This window comes from Quercus suber, unplaced genomic scaffold (genome assembly GCF_002906115.3).
Source record: "Quercus suber isolate HL8 unplaced genomic scaffold, Cork oak 2.0 scaffold_55, whole genome shotgun sequence".
Taxonomy (NCBI): Eukaryota; Viridiplantae; Streptophyta; class Magnoliopsida; order Fagales; family Fagaceae; genus Quercus; species Quercus suber.
The window spans coordinates 1,172,659-1,198,359 of NW_027069520.1; the positions used below are offsets into that span (position 1 = coordinate 1,172,659).

A 25,701-nucleotide genomic window follows, 5' to 3' on the forward strand; every position below is an offset into this window, starting at 1 on the left:
TATTTAATATTAAAATATATATATATATATATTAATATTAATATTAATATTAATATAGAGAGAGGGTGTGGTGCAGTGCAGTTTATATGATTTTCTTATTATAAAACCACAAATTGCACTGCACCATGCTGTGCGGTGCACTGTTACTTGCAATACGGTGCAATTATGCCATTTTATGGACAGTTTTGGTGCAATTTGGTGAACACCCCAAATCATGGCATTAAACATATATTACCAAGGGTAAAAACATCACAAGGCAAATCTGGATAAACACATCTAAACACCCAAGCATCAAAGCTCATGGTATTCAACCAAGCATATTAGGTAACTTTATATTCAAAGCTAAAATGCATGTTCCTAGGTTTTATACATGACTTGCCTCACTGCATCACAGCACTTATATATCAATGCATGTTCATATTCATATGCATGTTCATAATATTCAAACAAAATAAAATCCTAATGAGCATCAAAGAGATAAAACAAAACAAAGTAGATAGACAAATACTTAGAGATATGAAAACCAGGTTAAACAAACACTAAACATGTGAAAGAAAACAAGGAAAGAACAAACAAAAACAAATTAGGGTTTTTTGGCACGAGTGTGCGTGTGCATCCCAACTATATGCGTACGCACACTTTGAGTATGCGTACGTATGCATGAAGCATGCGCACGCATACACGCCTAAAACCCTAACTCAAAAACTCAAAACAGAGAAATAAAGAAAACAAGAAATCTAACAACCTAGCATGCTTTTAACATAAACACTACGTAAACCTAAGCTAAATAGATATGTTAAGACATTAAAGCATATATACAAACAACATAAAGACAGAGAAAAGTAAAGAGCCAAAGTTAGAACCTTTACCTCAACACTTAGAACTCTTTAGAGTTTGATTTTGATCGTTCTCCTCAGTCAATCTATTCACAACTAAATCAAATTAGGTTAACAAACTTTAGAACTCGAAGATTAAAACAAGAAAAGGTCCCACTCAAGTAAAATTTGACTTGAGGATGTTTTGTAAAAAACTCACTCTTTGATTCACTGTTTTCTAGTGAATCTTGTGTGTTTTGCCACTGTTTTCATCCTCTTTTGGAAAAGTGTCTTTTATGGCTTTATATAGTCAAAAAATAGGAGTTTAGGGTAGCTCCCAGACGATATGGGATCTATTCCAAACCAAAATTAAGCATGAAAAGCTTTCCTTATATAGTTTCTGGAACCCTAGCTGTCTACACATGCATGCACATGCCATAAGTATGCATATGCATGGCTTGAGTGTGTGTGCGCATACATATATATGCGTGCACACACTTAAGGTTTATTTCAGCCTTTCTTTTCCAAAAATAGTTTTATTCTTCCAAAAATAAGTTATATTTTCCACAGATACTTTCCTCAAGTCAGTTTTCATCTAATTGGACCCTAAACCAAACTTAGGCTATAGAGTGCTACCATCATTAGGAAATGGGGGCCCAAGTCGTAAGGGGTACAAAATACAGTGTCTATAGTGGGCAAAAAAAAAAAAAAAACAACGCATTTAGTAAGGGATTTCATGTAAGAGTGTTTGAGTTATATTTCTCATTTTAGGATATTTGAACGCTAAATATAGAGAACTCCTTCTACCAATTTTTAGTTTTTGATTAACAACATTAAATGGCATTGTTGTAAATATTTTGAAAAGCATGGGACCCACTAAATTGATAGCACATTAAACCGTTTATCTCACTAAATTGAAAAGCATGCTCTCTCTCTCTCTCTCTCTCTCTCTCTCTTTTTCTTTCTTTCACACTTATCCTTATCTTCTCTTTTTCATGCTTCTCTCTCTCTCTCTCTCTCTCTCTCTCTCTCTCTCTCTCTCTCTCTAGGAGTGCACCATCATATATCTCTTTCTATCTTTATTCCTTGCCGCACCGTTGGTCCTAGCCTCATCTCTCTCCTCTTCTCTCTTTGTGACAATGACAATGACACTATTGACAATGTCAAAGCCAAGATCTCCCTTGTCCCTATTTTTCTCTTGGTTTTTTTGGCATTGGTTGATAATTTCATGGGTAGATTTGATTTTGTGGCATGGGTTTGATTTGATTTCTTTATTTTCCGATAAGCAAGAGAGTGTGGATTTGATTTAGGGTTCATTTGAATACAACTTATTGTTGCTGAAACTGAAAGTTGCTAAATTGAAAACACTGTAGCAAAATAATTTTTAAATGTGTGAATAGTGCCGTAGGACCCATTTTTAATGAAAAAGTTGCTGAAAAGTGTAATTTGCGGGACCCGTGAACAGTGCACGGGAGCACTGTTCACAAAAGACTTGGTCAACAACTACAGTTGGGAAAAAAAAAAAAAAAGGCTAAAACGCGCTATAGTGCAAAACGCATTGCCAAATTAATCCCTATCCAAACCAGCACTTAGTGGATGATTGGTTTGGGTATTTAAACAATCCTATTGCTGGGATTTCTTTGGGATTTTTTTGTATTATTTGTGAGTCTTTAAAGAGTTTGGTAGAAGAGATGGGAGATAGGGAGAAAAGGAGACTTATGAAGCAGAGAAGACTAGAAGAGAACTAGAAAGAAGAGAAAGAATAAGGAGTGCAATGGTAATGAGAGGGAATTTCTCTCTCATCAAATAAAATAATAGTAAATCACTCTAAAATGTCAGATAAATATGCACTTTAAAAGAAAAAATACACACTCATACCAAACACACAATTATGTTTTTTCACTTTTAAAAATATGTTACCAAACACATTTTTTTCATTATAAGTACTTTAAACACGTGTTTTCATAATACTTTTTAAATCACAATTTTTACATTATTTTGAAAAACAATACTTAAAATCTACTACCAAACAGGCCTTAAGGATCCTAATAGGTACAACATTGTGAGTTATCAAACACAAATTTACAATAATTAAACAACGTAAACCATCAATTAAAAGAGCGAACTTACATTGGAAATATTGCTTTACAGAGGCCAAGACAAACTTTCACAACAAGTGAGATTAGCTCTTATGCTTCTTTCGAAAGTGAAAAAGAAAAGAACATGTCTTTCTTTAACTTTATGGCAATTTTGAAAAATAATCAACTTCAAGTTAGCATCCACATCAGAATGTGGAAAATTTTTTCCATTTTGCACCTCTAAAACCTACTTTTTCTATTTTACACTCTTATTTTTACAAAACACCCACATCAGTTCATCTATTATACACATTTATTCAAATAAAATATTCATTTTCTTTAACAGTTTCATCTCTCTCACAGACCCAACACAACTCGCACAGCCACCATCATCAGCCACCATCTCTCTCAAGATCGACGCCTCTGTCCTCCGATCACACCGAAATCCCAAAGAAAACCAATAAAAAGAAAAAAAGAAACAAACACAATAAATAAATAAATAAATAAATAAAAAAAAAAAAAAAAACCAAAAAACTCCATCTCTCTCTCTCTCTCTCTCTCTCTCTCTCTCTCTCTCTCTCTCTCTCTCTCTCTCTCATCGTTCTAGGAGTGCACCATCATATCTCTCTTTCTATCTTTGTTCCTTGCCGCATCGTTGGTCCTAGCCTCATCTCTCTCCTCTTCTCTCTTTGTGACAATGACAATGACACTGTTGACAATGTCAAAGCCAAGATCTCCCTTGTCCCTTTTTTTCTCTTGGTTTTTTTGGCATTGGTTGATAATTTCATGGGTAGATTTGATTTTGTGGCATGGGTTTGATTTGATTTCTTTATTTTCCGATAAGCAAGAGAGTGTGGATTTGATTTAGGGTCCGTTTGAATACAACTTATTATTGCTGAAACTGAAAGTTGCTGAACTAAAAACACTGTAGTAAAATAATTTTTAAATGTGTGAATAGTGTCGTGGGACCCATTTTTAATGAAAAAGTTGCTGAAAAGTGTAATTTATGGGACCCGTGAACAGTGCACGGAAGCACTGTTCATGGAAGACTTGGTCAACAACAACAGCTGGGAAAAAAAAAAGGCTGAAACGCGCTACAGTGCAAAACGCAACGCCAAATTAATCCCTATCCAAACCGGCACTTAGTGGATGATTGGTTTGGGTATTTGAACAATCCTATTGCTGGGATTTCTTTGGGATTTTTTTGTATTATTTGTGGGTCTTTAAAGAGTTTGGTAGAAGAGATGGGAGATAGGGAGAAAAGGAGACTTATGAAGCAGAGAAGACTAGAAGAGAACTAGAAAGAAGAGAAAGAATAAGGATTGCAATGGTAATGAGAGGGAATTTCTCTCTCATCAAATAAAATAATAGTAAATCACTATAAAGTGTCAGATAAATATGCACTTTAAAAAAAAAAATACACACTCATACCAAACACACAATTATGTTTTTTCACTTTTAAAAATAAGTTACCAAACACATTTTTTTCATTATAAGCACTTTAAACACGTGTTTTCATAATACTTTTTAAATCACAATTTTTACATCATTTTGAAAAACAATACTTAAAATCTACTACCAAACAGGCCTTAAGGATCCTAATAGGTACAACATTGTGAGTTATCAAACACAAATTTACAATAATTAAACAACGTAAACCATCAATTAAAAGAGCGAACTTACATTGGAAATATTGTTTTACAGAGGCCAAGACAAACTTTCACAACAAGTGAGATTAGCTCTTATGCTTCTTCCGAAAGTGAAAAAGAAAAGAACATGTCTTTCTTTAACTTTATGGCAATTTTGAGAAATAATCAACTTCAAGTTAGCATCCACATCAGAATGTGGAAAATTTTTTCCATTTTGCACCTCTAAAACCTACTTTTTCTATTTTACACTCTTATTTTTACAAAACACCCACATTAGTTCATCTATTATACACATTTATTCAAATAAAATATTCATTTTCTTTAACAGTTTCATCTCTCTCACAGACCCAACACAACTCGCACAGCCACCATCATCAGCCACCATCTCTCTCAAGATCGACGCCTCTGTCCTCCGATCACAGCGAAATCCTAAAGAAAACCAATAAAAAAAAAAAAAAACAAACAAACCCAGTAAAAAAAAAAACCAAAAAACTCCAAAGATTGATGAGATGAAAGAAAGAGAGAGCTACTCCTCGGCGTCTAAGTCTTCATCTTCATCAATGTGGTGGCCTAATTTTTGCTCCTCAACGCTCAAAACAAAGCCTCAGGTTTATTAGTCGAAGAACTCCGTCTGTGTTGTAGGCGACGGACTCGTCCGGTGACTCGACTTGCTCAATCTTGTAGGCGATGGACTCGATTTGCTCCTCAACGATCGGTGGAAGCTAGAGCAAGCCAGATTGATGAGATGAGAGAAAGAGAGAGCTGTGCGCTTGAGTCTCTGATGAAATGAGAAAGAGAGGGAGATGAGAATCAGTACAGAGAGGAGAGAGAAAAAACTATTAAGGTAATAAATACATATGCTACAGTGCCGTGTAAATTTACACGGGTACTGTAGAAACATGCATTTATACATGAGTTTACACCCATTAATGTAGTTGTTTTTTTGCTCAAAATGTGTAAAATTAGTGACTTTTTTCCATTTTGCACATTTATACACATTTATGCATCCACTGATGTAGATGCTCTAATTAGTCAAGTAAAACACCTTGAAAAAACCTAACATGAACCGAAAGAGATTTCAGTGAACTTGGAGTTGGGTTATGCATCTTGCATCACAAAAAAGTGGAAACCTAGTGAAAACTTTGCCATACTCTGACATTTAAATCTAATGTAAATTTTTTTTTAATGATTTTTGGAGAATAGGTAAGGTAGAAGTATGATCCATGACATCTATTACATAATGATTGCTTTGTATTATCAAGTTAAAACATTAATTGATTTTTGGAGTATGTAAAGTTTGATCCTCAAATCCATTCAAGAATAAGAAACTTTCCAGTTTAGCTCAAATGGGAAAATTAAAAAAGAAAAAAAAATGCATATTTGGTAAAGAAGCATATTTGGACACCTGGGATACAATAAGCATATTTTGGTGAAATAGCTAGAGATTTTTTTAGCCCAATAGCGAGAGAACTTAGAAAAACTAGAAATGACATAATATTCATTTTATTATAAGAGTAAATTACAACAACCTACCTTGAGGTTTAGGATAATACCAAGCACAAGTTTTTAAAAATGATCAATTTGATCCTTAAACACTAAGAGCATCCGCATCAAACAGTGAAAAATAGAAAAAGTGACAAGTTTTACACATTTTACTTAATAAAAATCCACATCAGTACTTGCATGAGTTTGTATATATCTAAAAATGCTACATTAACCGTGCATACTCTTCACCTGGCTCTCTCTTTGTATATATCTAAAAATGCTACATTAACCGTGCATACTCTTCACCTGACTCTCTCTCTTCAACCCATAATCTCTACAACTGATCAACGCAACCTAGCACTGCCAACCACCATCACCACAACACGAACACCACAAAATCAACTAAAAATAGAAAAATCCCACACACACACACACACAAAGGAACTTGTGGTTGTAGGTTGGTGCTTGGAAGTCAACAGTAACGAGTCTCGATGCACACACACACAAACAAAGGAACTTGTGGTTGTAGGTTGGTGCTTGGAAGTCAACTGTAACGAGTCTCGATGCTTGTGGAGGAGATTGGAGTTTTTAGGTCGCTTGGAATGAACCTCTGTGGATCGGTACTTGTAGCGGATTGGTGCTTGTAACCATGAGGGAGAGGCAATTTCAACCGAGAGGGTGACAGGGGGAGGGGCGTTTCATCCATGGAGGCGACAAGCCTTCAAGAATGGAGATAGAGTTTTCACATTAAAGGGAGTGAGATAAAATATAATATATATATATATATAATTTTTTTTTTTAAGTGAGGATAATGATTAGTAATTGATGGTATGATTTTTCGCAAAATGGATAGAAATTTTCCTTTGCGTTTTCAATTCAAAATGAGGAATAATTATATGTTACCGCTACATGTAAGTGTGTGGAACCTCACTATGTGAGGCCTGCTGCATGTATTGGTTACAAGAGAAACCTTTCTTCTCCTAAGACTAACAAATTTCCATCCTCTTACAATCGAATCTATTATTTTTATTCCCTTACGAATTCTCAAACAAAGTGAGATCCATTATTCCCTCACGATTAAGCATAGTGAAAGTCTATCGGTAAAGAGAGGTGGGTAGCGGAAAATCTAGAGCAGAACCATTCCAGTTACCCTCCTTTAAGAGAGAGGGGGTGGTGGGGGTGAAGTTCAAATAATGAACTTAAAAACCAGAGTACTTGACATTAAAGTGAAGTTCTTCATCAAATAATCAACTACCCGACTCATCTCACTGAGATATAAAACTTAAATCACGACTCATCTCATTGAGATATAAAACTTAAACCATAATTTGTAAAACAGAGCTTCCACCACAGCTTGTCAAGCAACCAGAAGAAATCTGATTGCTCAACCCCTCCACCATCCTCAGAAGCAAGGCTAGAGGACTGTGATGGAAACTAATAAAGCTGTCCTCAAAACTGCAAGAACGACCAAAACAAAATTGAAAACCAGTAGCACAATAAATAGACAAAACTAGTCTGACTACGATAAACCTCAAAAGCACATTTCACTTTTTCTTTGCAGCGGACTTGGTGACCTTGGCACCAGAAGGATCCTTCTTCTCAACACTCTTGATGACACCAACAGCCACGGTCTGACGCATGTCCCTCACAGCAAAACGACCAAGAGGTGGGTACTCAGAGAAAGTCTCAACAACCATGGGCTTGGTGGGAATCATCTTCACCATCCCAGCATCTCCGTTCTTCAAAAACTTTGGCTCCTTCTCAATCTCCTTACCAGATCGCCTGTCAATCTTTGTCACAAGCTCAGCAAACTTAACAGCAATGTGGGAGGTGTGACAGTCAAGGACAGGAGCATAGCCATTGCCAATCTGACCGGGGTGGTTCATGATGATGACCTGGGAGGTGAAGTTAGCAGCCTCCCTGGCGGGATCATCCTTGGAGTTAGAAGCAACAAAACCACGCTTGAGATCCTTCACAGCAACATTCTTCACGTTGAAGCCAACATTGTCACCGGGAAGGGCCTCCAGGAGAGCTTCATGGTGCATCTCCACAGACTTAACTTCAGTTGTCAATCCAGTAGGGCCAAATGTCACAACCATACCAGGCTTGATGATTCCAGTCTCAACTCTTCCAACTGGGACAGTTCCAATACCACCAATCTTGTAGACATCCTGGAGTGGAAGACGGAGGGGCTTGTCTGAGGGCCTCTTGGGCTCAGAAATCTGGTCAAGAGCCTCGAGTAGGGTAGGGCCCTTGTACCAGTCAAGGTTGGTAGACCTCTCAATCATGTTGTCACCCTCAAAACCAGATATGGGGACAAAGGGGATCTTGTCAGGGTTGTAACCAACCTTCTTCAAATAGGATGAGACTTCCTTAATAATTTCATCGTACCTGGCCTTGGAGTACTTTGGGGTTGTGGCATCCATCTAGACGCAAGAGTTTGCAAAGTTAACATTAGTTAAATATGCAACCTCAGAGCATAATAAATGAGAATGACATCAAATCTACAAATGATGAAGAAAGTGTACCTTGTTGCAGCAGCAAATCATCTGCTTAACACCAAGGGTAAATGCAAGCAATGCATGCTCACGGGTCTGACCATCCTTAGAAATACCAGCTTCAAAACCTCCAGTGGTGGAGTCAATAATGAGGACGGCGCAGTCAGCCTGTGAGGTACCAGTAATCATGTTCTTAATAAAGTCACGATGTCCAGGAGCATCAATGACTGTGCAGTAGTATCTGGTGGTCTCAAACTTCCACAAGGCAATATCAATGGTAATACCACGCTCACGCTCAGCCTTTAGCTTGTCCAACACCCAGGCATACTTGAACGACCTCTTGTTCATCTCAGCAGCCTCCTTCTCGAACCTCTCAATAACACGCTTGTCAATACCTCCAAGCTTGTAGATCAAGTGCCCAGTGGTGGTCGACTTTCCAGAGTCGACATGGCCAATGACCACAATGTTGATGTGAACCTTCTCTTTACCCATTCTGCAATGAAAATAATAAATAATCATCACAAGTCAGCATTCACCATGAATTCAAACTGATTACAATCAGAAACTGGTAATTGATTACAATAATAGTATCATTCAATAGGTCCCAGTTCAAAAGCATATCAGACATAGCCCTTTCAAAGGGTTAAAAGATGTGTTGGTAACGCATGGGACCAAAAAATATGTATTAAGCAAAATTATCCCTGGCAGGCACAATGAAATTCAACAATCACATCATTCCAGTGAATATTGATATTAACAAAACATGCCACAACCATAACCTACCATCAGGTTTCTTCAATCAACAAGTTCAAAGACAATTGAATACAAATGCACAACGTCATTATCATATAATTGAGTAGGTCAGAAGGACTTAAAACACAACAGCCACCAGATCAAGATCCCATTAACAAACTCAAAATAATAACATGATTTTATGGTATACTACACAACTCATTGACCTTACACCTAAGGTCTTCATCGTAATCAAACCCAAGCAGATCTTACCAATAAACCCCAATAATTCATATATGACAGACATAGTAAACAACGTTGTCACAAATTACAAGCCCCATAAACTTTGGAAAAATAATATTAAAAATAAAAATAAAAAAGCTAAGAGAGACAAAACCAAACAAAACCCAGAAAGCAAATCTAGGAAGACAAAACAACAGTTAATCAGATGAGAAACATATTCAGAGATAGCTTAACATCTAAAGCCAACAGAATCTTATAATATATTCATTCAGATCCAAACAAAACAAAGAAAAACTAGATATCATCAAATATAATAACAACATTAGAATCAGAGCTGAGAAGAACTGTAAAAAGAGAGAGAGACAAGAGTTACAGAGATCTGAACCTGATGAGATGAAACTCGCTTCTAAGATAGATAGACTCTCTCGCCGCACTTTCGACAGAGCTCGATGTGAAGAGCGAGAGAGACAGATACAGAGAGTGGAGAGGGTGAGAAATGAGGGTTATCTTTGTTTTTAAAGGCTCGTTTTTTGCTTTGGTTATGCTAGGGTTTCTCTCTCTGCCGTTGGATTGGGGTTTGGGATGATCTAACGGTTGCGTATCGATATTGCCACGTTGGCATGAGAATGGTGCCCTAATGTGCATATCGTGTCGTCGCACACTCAGCAGTCCGCAGCGCTGGCATCGCATTAGCATATTCCTTGCGCCTTTAGTTACCGCAAATGCCCACATAAATTACACCATGTATATGAGAGAGCATTTACACCAATCTCAAGATAAAATTTGAATCATACCCCCTCAAGATAGTTTTAAGCTAAATTGGAAAAAAAATATATATCATTTTTTCCTATTATATATATACACACACTTTTAGGGTTGCAATTAGTATTAGCATGTCATTTTCGTAATGATAGTTGAATACATAATTTAACCTTTTAAAAAAAAAAAAAAAAAAACTTAACCTCAATACAACTCATTTAATAATTGTTTCAATACCTTAACACAACCTGTATATTAAGCGGGTTGGCACAAAACAACCGGTTTAATAGACAATCTAAGAAAAATAAATTGAAAATAGAGTTTTTTTTTTTTCATTATTTTGGGTAAAAGGGTTAAGGACTTTTATAGTTTTAATGAATAATTTATCAATATAACCAATATTATTTTAATTACTCAATTATATATAGAATTCAAATTTATGCAAGATAAATATAACATTTGTCTATATTAATCAAGTCATTAATGGCCTGTTTGGATGGAGGCGGGAAGGAGAGGGAGTGGAGAGGAGTAAAGTGGAGTTTGCTAAAAATAAACTAATTTTGTACTAAATTTACTCTACTCTACTCCCCCTCCCTCTCCCTCTCCCTCAATCCAAACAAACCATAAAGTTAAGCAGATCAACATAGAATTGACTCATTTATTAATCATATTAAAGTATGTCGACTCATTTTGACACGAATAAAGTTTAGCTACAAAATTAGTTGTAACCTTAGACTACAACCTTACTCAATAAAATAAATATACCACATATTTTGAAAATCTAATCGTTGAATTGCATATTCTTTCTACTCTTAATACACATGTCAAATTTTGTGTCAATCGGATATTATTTACTATATAATCTATAAGCTTATATTTTATGCGTAATTTTAAACTATAGAAACTTACAAGTTAAACAATTTATTGATAACATTGCTATTGATCTTTAATTTTCCAAAAATTTTGCAAGCATGGAGGATATAAGAAAAAAAATGTAATCCAATGGTGGATTTGTCAAAATTCACTTTCAATAAAAAGATATTTAGTAAGTTTATAGTTTAAAGCTACAACTAATTTGTAATTAAATTTTGTCCTTTTAACACAAACTCATTTACTCTAAACATTAACCTGCAAAAATTTGTATCGTGCTGTGTAATACATTACCACCCCTACTTACATCAAACTTAACATTTACGCTTTGTTTATTTTGATTGAAAATATAACTTATTTTTTAAAGATTGTTTTCCACTAAAATTTTCCAAAAAACAAATTTATCTTATGTCATGTCAAATAAAGTTAGTTAAGAAACAATATGAAAATTATTGAAAATAACTATATCTTATTTTTAAGGTGTGGGGGTAAAAGCCCAATATTATGTATTGGGCCTAGGGCCCTATTTGAAGATTACGATATGTCTGAAGAGAAGAAAATGATTGAGAAGGATTCCATGTGGGAGATATACCTGGAAATGATCGATGAATATAGTCCGAAGAGAGCATTTGTAGTCCGAAGAGTGTGTTTTCCTCAGATATAAAGTCTCAGTCAAGCAAGTTCCTGGGAGGTTCGATTGACCTTTCTAGTAATTCCAATGATAAAGATAAACTTCAGACATGTATGGAGATGATAAGAACAGAGAAATATCTAAAGGAAAAGCTGTTACTATCGCATTAAATGCATTGCAGCAACTTTTCTGGTCGCATTAATGTGGAGAAGACCTCTGAACAGTGTAATCTCAACTACTGCCACTCATGGAGAACCGATGAAGTTACCTGATGGGACGTATACTCAAGTAAATGTTTAGATGAAGACAAGTGGACGATCAAGATAGTCGAAAAAAAAAACTGTATAAATGGAAGAGACCTCTTACAGTGAAAAAAAAAAAAAAAAAAAAAGGAGAAAGAAGAAGGACTGTAGCTCTGATAATTGTATTAGCCTTTAAAACATTAATTTGTCTCTTCGGGCATCAATCTATCTGAATTTCACGTGTGTTTTCATACTTGTTCATCCTTTATGATCTGCATGAAACGTTACTTAGATCACTCAATCTAGCTCTTTCACCCACTCTCTACAAATTCATTGTGTTGGGCTTGTTGGGCTCATATCCTATATCTTTTGGGTCTGGGCTACAAACTAAGAACCTACATAAGGATTACGCTAAATATAGAAAAATGAGATAGTTTCCTAAAAAATGCTATCGAACATAGGAAAGTGAGATAGGTTTCTATAAAATAGTTTTTGGAAAATGACTCATTTTTTTTAGAAAACATTAATGTGAAAACAAACGGAGCATTGTTTCTCTATTATCTCTTCCACCATTTTCGTATTTTCGGCAAATATTTATTGGCATGCCACTTACACAAACCACCCAATTAACAATTCCCAAACCACCACAAACCACAAGCCTAAATCACACAATTAACACACTACCGCACGAAGCCCAAATAGCATCCTTGTTGCAAGTAGACATCAACAACTAGGGGTGTGCATGGGTCAGGTTGGGTCAGGTTGAGGGGATTTTTTGACTCAACCCACTATGGTGGGTCAAAAAAAATTCAACCCAGCCCAACCCATCACATAAGTCCAACCCAACCCATGGGTTAGACAATTTTTTTTAATTACTATTACTATTAAATTGAGCAAAAAAAAATATATCACACTTACCACCTGAGTTGATAAACAAAATATATATTAATATATAAACTAATATTTCAACTTAGTTGTAAACAAAATATAAATGAATTAATATCCTAATTCACTTATAAACAAAATATACATGAGTTCTTAACTCAGTTATAAACAAAATATATCTAAAATTTTTAAATTTTTTTATTAATTATATAATATATTGAAATATATATTAAAAGAACTAATAGGATTTTGTATTATATATGATAGTAGGAACCAAGGAAGTGCTCTACAGTTGGTTTTTAAAAAAAATTTATTAAATATATAATATATTTTAAACATATATTAAAATATAGGTGGGTTGGATTAGGTTTGACGGGTTTGTAATTTTATGACTCAAACCCAACCCAACCCATTATAAAAAAAAATTTGTAACCCAACCCACCAAGCCCGGCAGGTTGGGTCGGGTTTGCTGGGTTTTCTGCACACCCCTATTAACAACATTGTCACCCATCACCCATTGTAACCCAGCCACCATGAAATCCAAACTTATTGCACCACATTCACTATGAAATCAAAAATCCATCCAAACCAGTGTATATGGATCAATACGAGAGAGAGAGAGAGAGAGATTATACCTTGTTTCATAGATTAGGTCTCAAATTCATAGTTTTATCAATTTACCAAACTTTTGAAATCCTTTCAATTTGAAATCTTTGTCTATTTTCATTATTCATTTTTGGTTATTTTAGCACCGAAAAATGGGAAATGTTGATAAATTTTGAATTTTACTTAAATAATAAGTTTTGATTATATGGTATAGAAGATTCGTTTTCAACTTTTCATTATAAACAAAGATTTCTTTCTCTAAATGGAGCTTTATCTTTTTACCATTTCTATTCTATGGCTACCAAATTCATTTATGGATAGGCTTACGTGAAACACAAATTTTAATCAATGATTCCCCACTTTAAACAAATTTCATAATTTAGGACTTTTATTTTGAATTTATTTAATTCGTAATGCTTGTTGAGGTTCTTTTTTGGAGGAAATAGGTAAGTATTTTTTTTCTCTAACTATCTAGTTAGTTGACCTGGTTTGGAAACTATATTGATTAGTAGCACCTCGAGTCTCAGAAAGTCGAGTTGTGCGCTCATACCTTGAGTCTTTGAGGCTCGATTTTTATAGTTTGACCTGTCCTAGTTCCACGTGGCATCCCACGTGGAACTCGAGTTTTTGAGACTCGAGTTCTAAGCCCATATATAAACCACAGCCACCCACAAAGAAATTAGAGCATGAAGAAAAAAAAAAACCCGGAAGAAGAAGAAAGAAGCCGAAAGCCAGAAGAAAAAAAAAAAAAAAAAAACCCAGAAACAAGCTCCAGGCCGGCGCGACCGGGCCGCAGTGCGGCCAGGGTCGGCGCGACCCAGGGCTCGCGCGGCCCGGGTCGCAGCGGTCGCGCGGCCCGGGTGCGCGACCCAGGGCTCGCGCGGCCTGTGCGACTCGGGCCGCGCGAGCCCTGGGTCGCGCGCGACCCTGGCCGCACTGCGGCGCCGGCCTGGGGCTTGCCGGCCTGGAGCTTGTTTTTGGGTTTCTTTTTTTTTTTTTTTTTTTTTTTTTTTTTTTTTTTTTTTTTCCTCTGATGAACACATATATGGTATTTCAGCATCTTTTTCTAGATTCTCTCTCTCTCTGTGATCTGATTTTTTTTTTTTTTTTGGGTATTTTGGTTTGTAGATGAGAGACTTGGATACTTGAAATATTTTCAAATTTTTTTGATTTGGAAATCGAGTTTCTGAGACTCGAGGTCCACGTAGACGCCACATAGACCTCGAGTCTCAGAAACTCGAGTTCCATGTGGGATGCCACGTGGAACTAGGCCAGGTCAAACTCGACTTTCTGAGACTCGAGGTGCTACTAATCAATATAGTTTCCAAACCGGGTCAACTAACTAGATAGTTAGAGAAAAAAAAATACTTACCTATTTCCTCCTTCTTTTTTATTGTCCTATTATCACTTGATAGGTTTAGATTGGCTCCTTCTAGGACCTGGGTTAAAGTTGGGGATTGAGTTTGCTACTGACGTCAACATAGGAAGCAATGACGGCTACTAGTGCTCTCTTTGCCATTCCAAGTTAGTGTGACAACAAAGAGGAGGTAAAAACAAACTAGCTAAGAACCATAAACAAATGAGATAAGTGAGGAGGGAGAAAAAAGACATCTTGTTGATGCTATTAAGTATGCGTTTGGATACCACTTATTTTGCTGAAAATTGAAAACTCATTACTGCAAACATTGTAGTAAAATATTTTTTATTGTTGCAAATGACTGTTCATGTGTTTTTATCACTTGGCTGGTCCATGAACAGTGCCATGGACCAGCCCAAAAAAACGCAATCTCAAAAAACGCAGCCGCAGCCGCTACACAAACAGACCCTAAATGAGGGGAAGACTTAACTTAGAACATGGTTCCTTCCTCCTATTTTTCTATTCTTCCCATATGTTTTATCCTCATTTTTCCATCCCTTCAACCAAACATACTCTCAAACAAGCATAAGTGCAGATGTGCCAAATCACTAATAGAAACACCATATCATCATTAGGCCATCTAAAACTTTTCACTAGCTAACATGGCTTGTTATGTATATAATATAAAAGAAAAGCAGTGTCATTGGTAAGATCATATAAAAGTAATGTTTCTCCAATCACAACTAATCCTCTTAGAAATTTGTGAAAAATGGAAAAAAGTTGTATCCCTAAAATTGTGGAAAACTTTTGGATCAAATGGTCACCTCTGGCAGCTTGGTACTGATTTAAATAAAAATAAAAAATAAAAGATTCACATCCTTGTAAGAACACTTTCTAAAGTTAAGAGCTGGCAACTTGCAGGACAGCCATTAATGAACACACTGCATGGCTGCTCCATAAACAAGATATTCACCGCTTAAATACGCAAAAAAGTTTCGTAAATTTTTTTTAAAGCATGACGTTTTGTGATCAGTGTCCAATAAAAGTGATTGCAGTAAACCTGTCGAAATGATGTTGCACCATTACAACTTATCACCAAAGTAATGTGAAATTGTTTGTGCCTCAAACATTGCTCAAAATTATGTGTGGAGTGACATTCACTCTTTATGTAGGCTGTTGTATCTATTGTGTGGACAGGACCATAGACATGGCAGCCATCCATCAGCTCCCTGCTTGCTGCTGAGTTCCACAAGTGAAAAAATATTAACATATGCCCCCATGATCCCGGATGTATATCAATCTGCATAAATGCATCTTGCAGTGGTCACCCAGCCATGCAGACCACCCCACCCTACACGATGCATAGAAATAAGGGTAATAGAATGTAACAAAAAGATGCACATGGTAAATGAGTCAATTCATATGAAAAAATAATATACCAAACAAAGACAAACAAATTAAGAGAGAAAGAAAAGAGGTCCATGTGATTAACTTCCGCAAAGCACGAATTGGGTTGTATCACCAGAATAGCACACAGTTTTTTGACTGTAAAATGTCACCAGCCATATGTCTTTTAAGTTCTAACATGATTGTCAATCTTTTAGTGGTAGTTTCTCTAACTATAAGCAGAACTTACACAGCATTTCAAGTGTGATTACATCTTCCTTAGCATTCAAGAATGAGCAGAAGAAGCAAATCTGTAGAAATTTCTGAAAGATAAGAGAGTTAAGGGTACCATGAATCCTCAGGAGATCTAAATGCAGCATGAATACCAAGTGCAATATCTTTTATATACAAATTAACAGGAAACTCATTTCTATAAGATATTGAGTAGGTGCCCTGACAAAGGGCGTAATCCAGTATGTACTTAACTAAAGAGGGCAAAGAGACTGACTCTTCCTAAAATTATAAAGGAAAGAAGCAGTTAAAATGAATCCCTCCCTGATGAATAGCAATTTAAAAATAAAAGATGAAAGAAAAGGGAAAACCTTAAGAAAAAATAATTAGCTCTTCTGAAGGATGGCCATATAGGAAGCACCTATGCTTATTTTATTAACCAAATATCAAAACCAACAGAACTAAGTGTTATGATATATGCCCAAGTTAATGTGAACTAGAAAATACGATAATGTGTTCATATAGAATAGATCCTATTTGTAAAGAAGCATATGCATCAAGTAGCATTGACATGGATACAGGTAATAAAAAGCTTTGGAAACTCAAAACATATGGCCGCAAGCTTTTTGTACATAAGATAAACCTGCATATACTGCAAAATATGGTATAGATTGAAATTTATCATTCATCTTGAATTCAAAAAAAGTCTACAAGTTTTTTTCTTATATAAGCATGAGAATAACTTATTAGAAGGAAGGATAGGGCAAATGCTAGCACCCTTAAAGAATTACAAACAGACACTTATTAGATCAGCAATGGAACTACATGGCACCCCCTCCCTATCAAAGTAAAATATTTAAACAAAGAACTCAAAACACCATTATTAATATCTTGATTGTTCCTCATTCTGAAGAGTTTGGCAATTTCTCTCTCTCCATATGGTCCACGACTCCACATAATGCAGTGTATAGTAGCTTACCACACAAACCTATTGTGGTGGTGTCCAAACACCCCACTCTAGTCTAGATAGTCAACAAATCAATCACCTTGCTTGCTATCACCCAAATTACTCCAAAAGCCGTAAGTGCAAAAGCTAACATGGCTGAAATTATGAGCTAAAGTAACCTCACGAGATTTGCAGGCCTGGCTGTATGTCAACTTTTATACATAAACTAAAAATTTTATGTGCTGTAAGACGGTATTTGGCTTCAATGAATCAGGATACAAGATCCGTAACTTGTATGACAAAACAAAAATAGTCTTATTCATAAATTTTTTATTTTTAAAAAAATGCTTTCTTTTAATTCCCCTACTTTGACAATCACACTTTTAGATCTTGATTCAAGTAGTCAAGGTGGATGATCAGTTGCAACTAATTTAGTATTATTATGAGTATGAAATTATTTCAACTTGAATGAACATAGTGATGAAACAAATATGGTATGTACCATATTGTACTGGCACAAAATAACGTTGGGTAGCCTAAGACATTACCATTATTGAAAGAAATTTTCTTCAACATCCTTAACATTTGAATCATATGCTTGAGTTGACTCAACTACAACCATGAAAATTTTGTAATTTAAACGAGAAACTTTGAGACAGTCACTTATTTAAAAAAGAAGAAGAAGAAGAAGAAGAAGAAGATACTTTGACAAATGACAACAATAGTTAATAGACAGTATAAATTTACACTGAAGATACTGGAGTGGAAAACAAATTATCTAACCTTAAATAAATAAACTGAAGATTGTGCTTTTGGCTTTTAGTTCCCAATTTTCCATTTGCATTTATGCATGAGGGAGGATTTAACAAAGTTCTGCACCAGCAGCTTAGCCACACACAACCTCTTACAATGCGCATCTAAAACTAGCAGACTTGTTCAAAGATAATCTCAAAGCAATTACGGCCAGCCAACTCTTGATTGAAGGAAGTAATATTATATAATGATGAAATATCTCCAATACTCAATACCCAAACTGATTTTTATCAGTTGAATTTCCAAAGTCATCTTCAAGCACATATAGAAGCTTCCTGTAAGTATACCCATCCACAATGTCTTTTTCTTGAAGCTCCTTCAACAACCTCATGGCCTCTCCAACCTTTCCTTGTCTGCAGATCTCATCCAAGACAGTCCTGCAAGTAATAAAATCAGCTGAGCTCCGCTTTTCAATCATCTCCCACAGGTACCTCACTGCCTCGTCAACCTCTCCACCTAGAGCCAATGCATTCACAAGCGAGTTGTACGATTTATTACTAGGAATAAAGCCTTTTTGCTTCATCTCATCACACAACTGCTTGGCATTGTTTGTTCGGCCTTGCGCACACAACCCATGGATCAAATAATCATATGAAAACGAGTTGGGCAAACACTTATACACCACATCCATCTGATGAAATATCCTTAGAGCATCATTAACATGAAGAGAAAGTACATAGCCCTTTATCATAGAGTTCAAAGTAAAAATATCAGGTTGAATCCCATCATTGACCATCCGTCTAAACAAGCACCTAATAGTCTCCATATACATGTGGTTTATATAAGAATTATTTCCTCGACTCAAAAACGCTGCGAAAAGAAGATTGTAGGTTCTAATTGAAGGCCTACAATCCAAATTTCTGCTATTTCTCATGTGATTAAAAATATTGACAGCTCGAGTCAGCCTCCGGGCCTCTGTGAAAAAATAGATAATGGTATTGTAAAGAGCCTCTGAACCAACACATTGAACAGCAAGCACTTGGTTCACAACATCATCCATTTCTTCATACATTCTTGCTGCACCAAGCTTCTTTATTGTAACATGATAAGTGCAAACATCATGTCTAAATCTATGTTGTTGTGATGCCCAATTGAATAGCTCCAAACACACTATAGGATCCTCTATAAAGGTTATGACATTGCAAAGCTCTTCGGCAGTGAATCTCGGCGGAAGTTGGGACACTGCACGTTGAAATTGGGCTTCATCAAGTGTGGGTTTAGAATTCAATTTTGACCTCTTACTCTCTCTCCTTCGAAAAGATCTCGACGGGGCTCTAGTAGAGTATAAAGAATACAATGAAAGGCACAGAATTTGCTTTGAAGGTAGTTGGGGACATGGGCTAACTTGGGTCTGATTCAAAAAGCGCAAATGCTTCAAAGTGATGAGACTAATGGGAATTGCATACTTAGAGAAGCTTCTTGAGTTTGCAAAAAAACGGTGAAATGGGTTTGTGGGGCTTATCGGATTGGTCGAATTTCTGGTTGAGAAAATAAATTTCAAGCAATTTCTACGATTAGAACACATACTATCAAAAACTGGAAATTGTACATGAGCTATTGCACAAACTTTCAATTTAATACACTTCGAAAATCAATATTACAGAGATGGTCAGAGAAAGGAAACAACTGCGTGCGAATGGAAGAAATAAAATACCTAATCAATGGCGGCGGCGGCGTTACTTGGAATGTAAGGACTAATGAGAACTGGAACTATAAAATTTGAGCCGAAACCTAAACGGAGAGAGAGAAGGGAGGTGGTGGTGGTTTGTGTGGTTTGCTCAGCTCGTTGAGATGGTTTGGAAGGGGGTGCAGTGACTGGTGTTATGGCGGCGGTGGTGCTAGATTGTGCTCGTGTAGTCACGTGACTGGTGTTTTGCCGTTAATTATTTTGAAATGGAGGTCCGTTTGATAATTTTCTTGATGGGTCTATCTGATAATGTTTTCTTTTTTTTTTTTCTCTGAAAAATGAGTTGACTTTTTTTAGAAAACTACTTCATTTTATTATATTCCATAACAATCTTAAAATTCTTCTTAAAAAAAAAAAAAAAAAATCTTTAAAATGAGTTGAAAAACTATCAATTTGATTCTTTTGTTTAATTTGGTATGAGATGAAATTGTTTTTCTGTATATTTTTATAAAAAATAACTCTGTTTCACGCCAAAGCTTAATTAAATAAAAAAAGTTAAAAAATATTTTTTGTTTAAATTTAAAAAAAATACTATTAGACATAATAAATCACAAAAAACTATTTTTATATAAGATTTTTTATTCAAATAAATGGACTCGAGCATTATCAATGCTGTCACAAGCAATATTTTTACTCCAAATTCTCTACATTGTCGCAGCTGCAGTAATGCAAGAACAATAAGCACATTAGCATACATGGTAAACGGGTTCAATCCCCGCCTATACCAAAAAAAGCATACATGGTAAACAACTAACCTTTCAATATGTATTTACCAAAAAAAAAAACCTTTCAATACTTCCTCAAAGTACAAAGGAACTCTAAAACTTCACCAAAAATCTACCTTAGTCTAAACACGTACGTAGACTTTACCCAAAGAGATGCAATGTTTTTTCTTCACAAAATACCCTTGTTTTTCCCTCACAAAATACCAACATGGTATTTCTTTGTCGCTAATATATACTAAATTGTTTTTTAATTTTCTTTCGTTCGCTCATTATTTTCGTTATTTTATTGTATAAGAGAAGAAATACAATGGTAGCGGCTATCGCTAATCTATTGGCCTTAGTACCAAATTCAGTTACCATAAAGAATTCAAATTTAATGACTGAATCATCAAAATGAGAATTGATATAAAGATACATATAGTGAATTGGAACTTTTCTCGGTTTCGCTGTGAGCTTTGCACAAGTATGAGCTTCTCTCTACCTTTTTGTGGGCCTTTTTTCCCTTTGGTGGTCATTTTGTTGCCCTTTGTGGTATTTTTGACCACCTCCTATGGGGCAACCCCTGTTGCTGTCCAAGGTGGTAGCCTCTATTACACATTACAATCAATTCAAACTTCCAAAGCTTGAAGCTCAATACGAAACAACCGGATTTAAAATAAAAAAAAATAAAAAAAAAGAAAAAAGAAAAAAGAAAAAGAAAGAAGGTGAATGAAAAAGTCAAAGTTGTCATAGTCCTTATCAAACATCACCATCTTCGGGACATCAGCTTGCAAACACTCTCTTCTTTACTTCAAAGGGACCTGTGGAGAACAATTTAAGGCCCAATACATACAATGGGTTGTCACAGTAACAATAATTTCTTTCTTTTCCATTTTTTTTATTTTATTTATTTATTTTTTTATGGTTTGTGGGTTGTGGGTTGTGTGATCAGAGGCAGGCACAGATGGTGGTCACTGGCTTGGGAGGCGTTGCTAGCTTCTTTGTTGGCTTGGGGGTTAAAAACTCATGCGGGGCTTGGGAGAATATACGGATTGCAGGGGCTAGTTTGGGCTTGTTCAAGATCTCATGGGGCAAAAACTTGAAAGGTACTATCATATTGGCTGGCTTGCTCTTTTGATGGTTTTGCTTTCAAGTGGTTGTCTACGGTTGTGTTGTATGGACCAGAAGTCTACTCTGATACCAAACTAACGTAGGACAACCACACTATTTCAATGGAGAAATTAAACAACAATGGAACAAAAGGATAAACCCTAAGAGCCAGCACCAAGCAAAACTAGAGTCGGCACCATTGAAAAGAAAACACGCATATTTTTAATAATTCTCAAAAGCTGTCTTACAATAATCAGAAAAAGTGCTTAAATAACTAACAATAAAATGCATAAAGAAACCCTAATTATTAAATGCTTAGGCTTCCTTAATCTCAAACCCAATAATTAATAGGCTCCATCCATAAGGCCACAAGTTGGGCCGTCTTCTTTTTGCGCTTCCTCTCATACATGCGTATAATTGAGGGCTTGTACCTCGTGTCCGCACCAATAGTACATCTATTGCAGCTCTATATTGCTATTCGCAGCAACTTCAACCTTAGAAAAGTATACATTGGCAATGAGATTGACCTCGTGAATGAAAGTCCCAATGACGGCACCACAATTGCCTATGCCAAAGTCATCCTACAAGAAACCATAGTACAATGTGCTTAATACACTATTATATTCAATCAAGAAAAGAAAACGAAGAAGATATATGAATTACCAATTGAGTTACAAGTTCCTGCTCAAAATTGGTGTAGTCTCCCAAAGTACATTTATTCTATGTAAAACGAAGAAGTATCACACTCAGCAACTCCTATTGGCATGACAAGAAGGGGTGGCAGCAAGTGTTGACTTCCCACAATAGATTTTATGTTGTCAAAGAAATTGTGGCTTCATCCTCAGACAAACGAAGCTGCTGTCTATGTGCTATCTTCAGTCTGTTGACAATTATATAGAAGGAATAGTGGCTACGACATCACCACAATCGAAAGCATCTTGGCACAACGATGTTTCATTGAACAACATATTTTGTAACCGCACAACAAAGAAGAACCTCCCACTTGCTTACAAGTTGTGCCATTCATCGCTTTTAGTGTACACAATGACAATTTTACGAGGCGTCATCTCATGCCATCATGGTCTCTTTTGCCCTAGCAAGACCCAAAATACGAGGGCTATTATAAATGGGCAGCACTATGATCAAAGAGTAGACACTCTATGGAATTATCAATTTTGGTTTCGCCAACACTTTCCTCATCATTACAACAAACATGAAGCAACAACAATTTGTGGTTCAGCATTTTTATTCGCATTTGCCACAAAAACACAATACTGGCGGCTGCCAGCACACACAGCAGCTATGTCACACTCCTATACTACATCACCAAGTGATATCTTCACTCAATTGCATCTCAAATATGCCATCCCAAGGTAGCCAATAGTATCGCTCATGGCTATGACTTTATCGAAACTAATTTTGGCAAACACAACCTCACCAAATTGGCCAACACTAAAGCAACTAAAAAAATTGAAGCATCACCAATGTCTCATTCATCATCATCTCCTCATATGGACCCAATTTGCTCATTCAAATTTACACAAATGATGGAGATAATTTACTTCCAACACAATGGCCAACTCAAAGTCAAGTATAACCACACTGCAAACTGATTTTCATGCTTTGCGACAATTAGAATCAATGAGAATCGACTCTGACATGAACTTTAGCTTCGATGAGAGCAATGGCTCAACCACATAAGTTGGTTCCTCATGGTTAGTTTATGATTTCCCAAAGAAGACCCATCCTACACAATTAACAACACAATTTATTCAACACATCACCAAGTACATGCAAAAGATTAGCAGAAACAAAATTAGCTCACCGAGGTGGGTGTCGCATCCGACTTTATCAAACCTACATAAAGAACAGATTTACACCTAGTCACCGTATTTGGCATCATTCTCTTACCAAAAAAAAATTGCTCCTTAGTAATGAAGGTTCTTCCCTCTTTACTGTCTACACCATTTCCCCATCATTGGTACCAACAAACCTACAGGCATGGACAGCGGGCTGCCATGAACCTCCTTTAGTTGTCTCTGGCAAAGCTCCTTACTTTTTACCATCGAGTTTCTCTCTTCTATAGCAGAGGCACTTTGGCTCACCTAAATCCCAACTATTAGAACGATGGATGGTGCCAAGCTGATTTTTAGATTATTTCTGATTTCTCGTCACCAGCAAAGATCCCTACGCTGCTCTTATGGGTCTTCGACATATTATTTTGAAGGTGGCGTTTTGAAAGAAGCAAAATGGAAAGTGGTCTTGAGAAATAAAAGAGAAAAGCAACTAAAGCAATCTAATGAAAGAAATGGGCAAGAGGCGTGAATAAAGCTTACATTTGAAAGAGTGATAGCAATAAGCAAAAAGAAAAAGAGAAATGTAAAGCAAAGTGATGAAATGGGTCTAAAGCAAAGTGGCGTGATATGGATTATGGTGTATCGGCTAAAGCTTAAGTGAAATAAGGACAACCTAATGCAAATGGTAAAAGAAAAGAAGCAAGTTGAAAAGGAAAACTAAAGTAAGGCCTAATTAGGGGACCCGCCTTATATTGGCATCAAACACATGGGCCAAGACTCAAGGCCTTAATTATTTCTCATGGGCTTTGGTCTAAATCAACCCACACGCCTATACACAAACATTGCCAACATAACCTCCTCTGGCATCCAAGTTATGCAAAGATTAACAATCGACAATCATTTTGGTCCATGCCACATTCAAGCTTTGAAATATTTCAAAGGTACACTTCTTCACACATTAAGGGAGTAAAACTTTAAGACACAAGGCCTAGGTCCACTCATCTAAGATTTATATTGGGAATGTTATTCCTAAAATACAACCATAGAAAGCCAAAAAAGAAGTGAGAAAGCATCATGAAATTAAAGGCGCTTAAACCATCCTACAAAGAAATTGAATCTACGTATGGGCATGGAAGAAAATGAGCATCCCAGATTGAACCTATCATTTGGTTATAACTCAAATTTCTTGAGCTTCATGACCACAGTGCTTCTACAAGTGGGCTTCATGATCCACGACATTTCTACAAATGGGCTTCTTCAACCCATATTTTCTCAACAAAAAATGGAGCGTTTGGGTATGATAATTCCCAAACCCACAACATGTACAAGCAACCGGAAGCATTAACTACTTACACGCATGTCGCAAGCGCCACTCGTGCTCAAGGTCTAATGTTGATACCCATTTTTGCGACATATTTTCTACAAGCTTGACTCAATTGAGCTTAACTTCATTATGGGCTCAATCCATGTACTATATTATATTATATTATATTTTTTTAACCATGGCCTAAGCCCATGTGACATAATAGGGAAATTGAGAAAGTGTGGTCTGGAGAATATGGGTCCGTTTCTTTCGAACCTTTTATATGAGCCCAGCCTATGCGTGCTACTAAGTGGGCAAAGGACAATGGTAGCACTTTAGGCTTATGGAGGAGGTCTTGTACCTAAAATTTTTACCCCAAAAGAGCTTCTATGCTCTAGCTGACTATGGCCCAAAGTTTCTACTCGAACCCATATTTCCCTTTAAAATAGTTGGCTCTCATTGGCCAACTCCAACTACTAGCTCTCACTTAGGTAAGCCTCTCAATGTTATGAAACAATTGAAAAGGGCAACCAATGAGGGTTTAGTCAAATTTTTCTCAAATTATGCATAAAGCAAGCTAACTCTTTTACCAAACTAAAGCAAATTTAAACCAAACATCAATTTAGCACCTTGGAGGTCTATAGCCTCATATTTTAGCCTAGAAACTAGTCCTTAAGGACACCTAAAGGCTGCTATAAAACTCTCCCTTCAGCTCAAAACAAGAGGAAGACATTTTACTATGAGAGCAACACCCCAAGCTCAATACAAGAGTCTCTCTTCAGCTAAAAAATCAATGAATCACGTTTCACCCATATAGCTAAAACTTTAGAGGAAAAACCCATCCAGCTAGCTAACATTCTCACAATTCTAAAATC

The 25,701-nt window shown here is 36.2% G+C and overlaps 2 protein-coding genes and 2 long non-coding RNA genes across 7 annotated transcripts; all 4 read right to left on the reverse strand.

The window, feature by feature from the left end:
• Positions 1 to 5,957: 5,957 nt before the first annotated feature.
• On the reverse strand, positions 5,958 to 7,204 carry LOC136067013 (uncharacterized). The gene is made up of 2 exons (XR_010628546.1): positions 6,334 to 7,204; positions 5,958 to 6,276 (listed from the first exon to the last, which is right to left on the reverse strand). It is a non-coding gene; the product is annotated as an uncharacterized LOC136067013 (long non-coding RNA).
• A 17-nt stretch (positions 7,205 to 7,221) lies between these two features.
• Positions 7,222 to 10,019, reverse strand: LOC112038967 (elongation factor 1-alpha). The gene is made up of 3 exons (XM_024071793.2): positions 9,886 to 10,019; positions 8,556 to 9,018; positions 7,222 to 8,453 (listed from the first exon to the last, which is right to left on the reverse strand). Exons 2-3 carry the CDS (start codon positions 9,015 to 9,017, stop codon positions 7,572 to 7,574), a joined length of 1,344 nt encoding a protein of 447 aa, XP_023927561.1. The 5' UTR covers position 9,018; positions 9,886 to 10,019; the 3' UTR covers positions 7,222 to 7,571.
• Positions 10,020 to 15,831: 5,812 nt separating this feature from the next.
• LOC112038968 (pentatricopeptide repeat-containing protein At2g27800, mitochondrial) lies at positions 15,832 to 20,121 on the reverse strand. Of its 3 annotated transcripts, XM_024071796.2 has the most exons (4): positions 18,197 to 20,121; positions 17,047 to 17,119; positions 16,487 to 16,559; positions 15,832 to 16,201 (listed from the first exon to the last, which is right to left on the reverse strand). In XM_024071796.2, the coding sequence occupies exon 1, from the start codon at positions 19,749 to 19,751 to the stop codon at positions 18,435 to 18,437; it is 1,317 nt and encodes a 438-aa protein (XP_023927564.2). In that variant the 5' UTR covers positions 19,752 to 20,121; the 3' UTR covers positions 15,832 to 16,201; positions 16,487 to 16,559; positions 17,047 to 17,119; positions 18,197 to 18,434. The 3 variants fall into 3 exon arrangements, with proteins under 3 accessions (XP_023927564.2, XP_065628283.1, XP_023927562.2); XM_065772211.1 differs by having other exon boundaries at positions 16,487 to 17,119; XM_024071794.2 differs by lacking the exons at positions 16,487 to 16,559; positions 17,047 to 17,119.
• Positions 20,122 to 21,926: 1,805 nt separating this feature from the next.
• LOC136067035 (uncharacterized) lies at positions 21,927 to 24,165 on the reverse strand. Of its 2 annotated transcripts, XR_010628552.1 has the most exons (3): positions 23,553 to 24,165; positions 22,391 to 23,474; positions 21,927 to 22,308 (listed from the first exon to the last, which is right to left on the reverse strand). It is a non-coding gene; the product is annotated as an uncharacterized LOC136067035 (long non-coding RNA). The 2 variants fall into 2 exon arrangements; XR_010628551.1 differs by having other exon boundaries at positions 22,391 to 24,165.
• Positions 24,166 to 25,701: the final 1,536 nt, after the last annotated feature.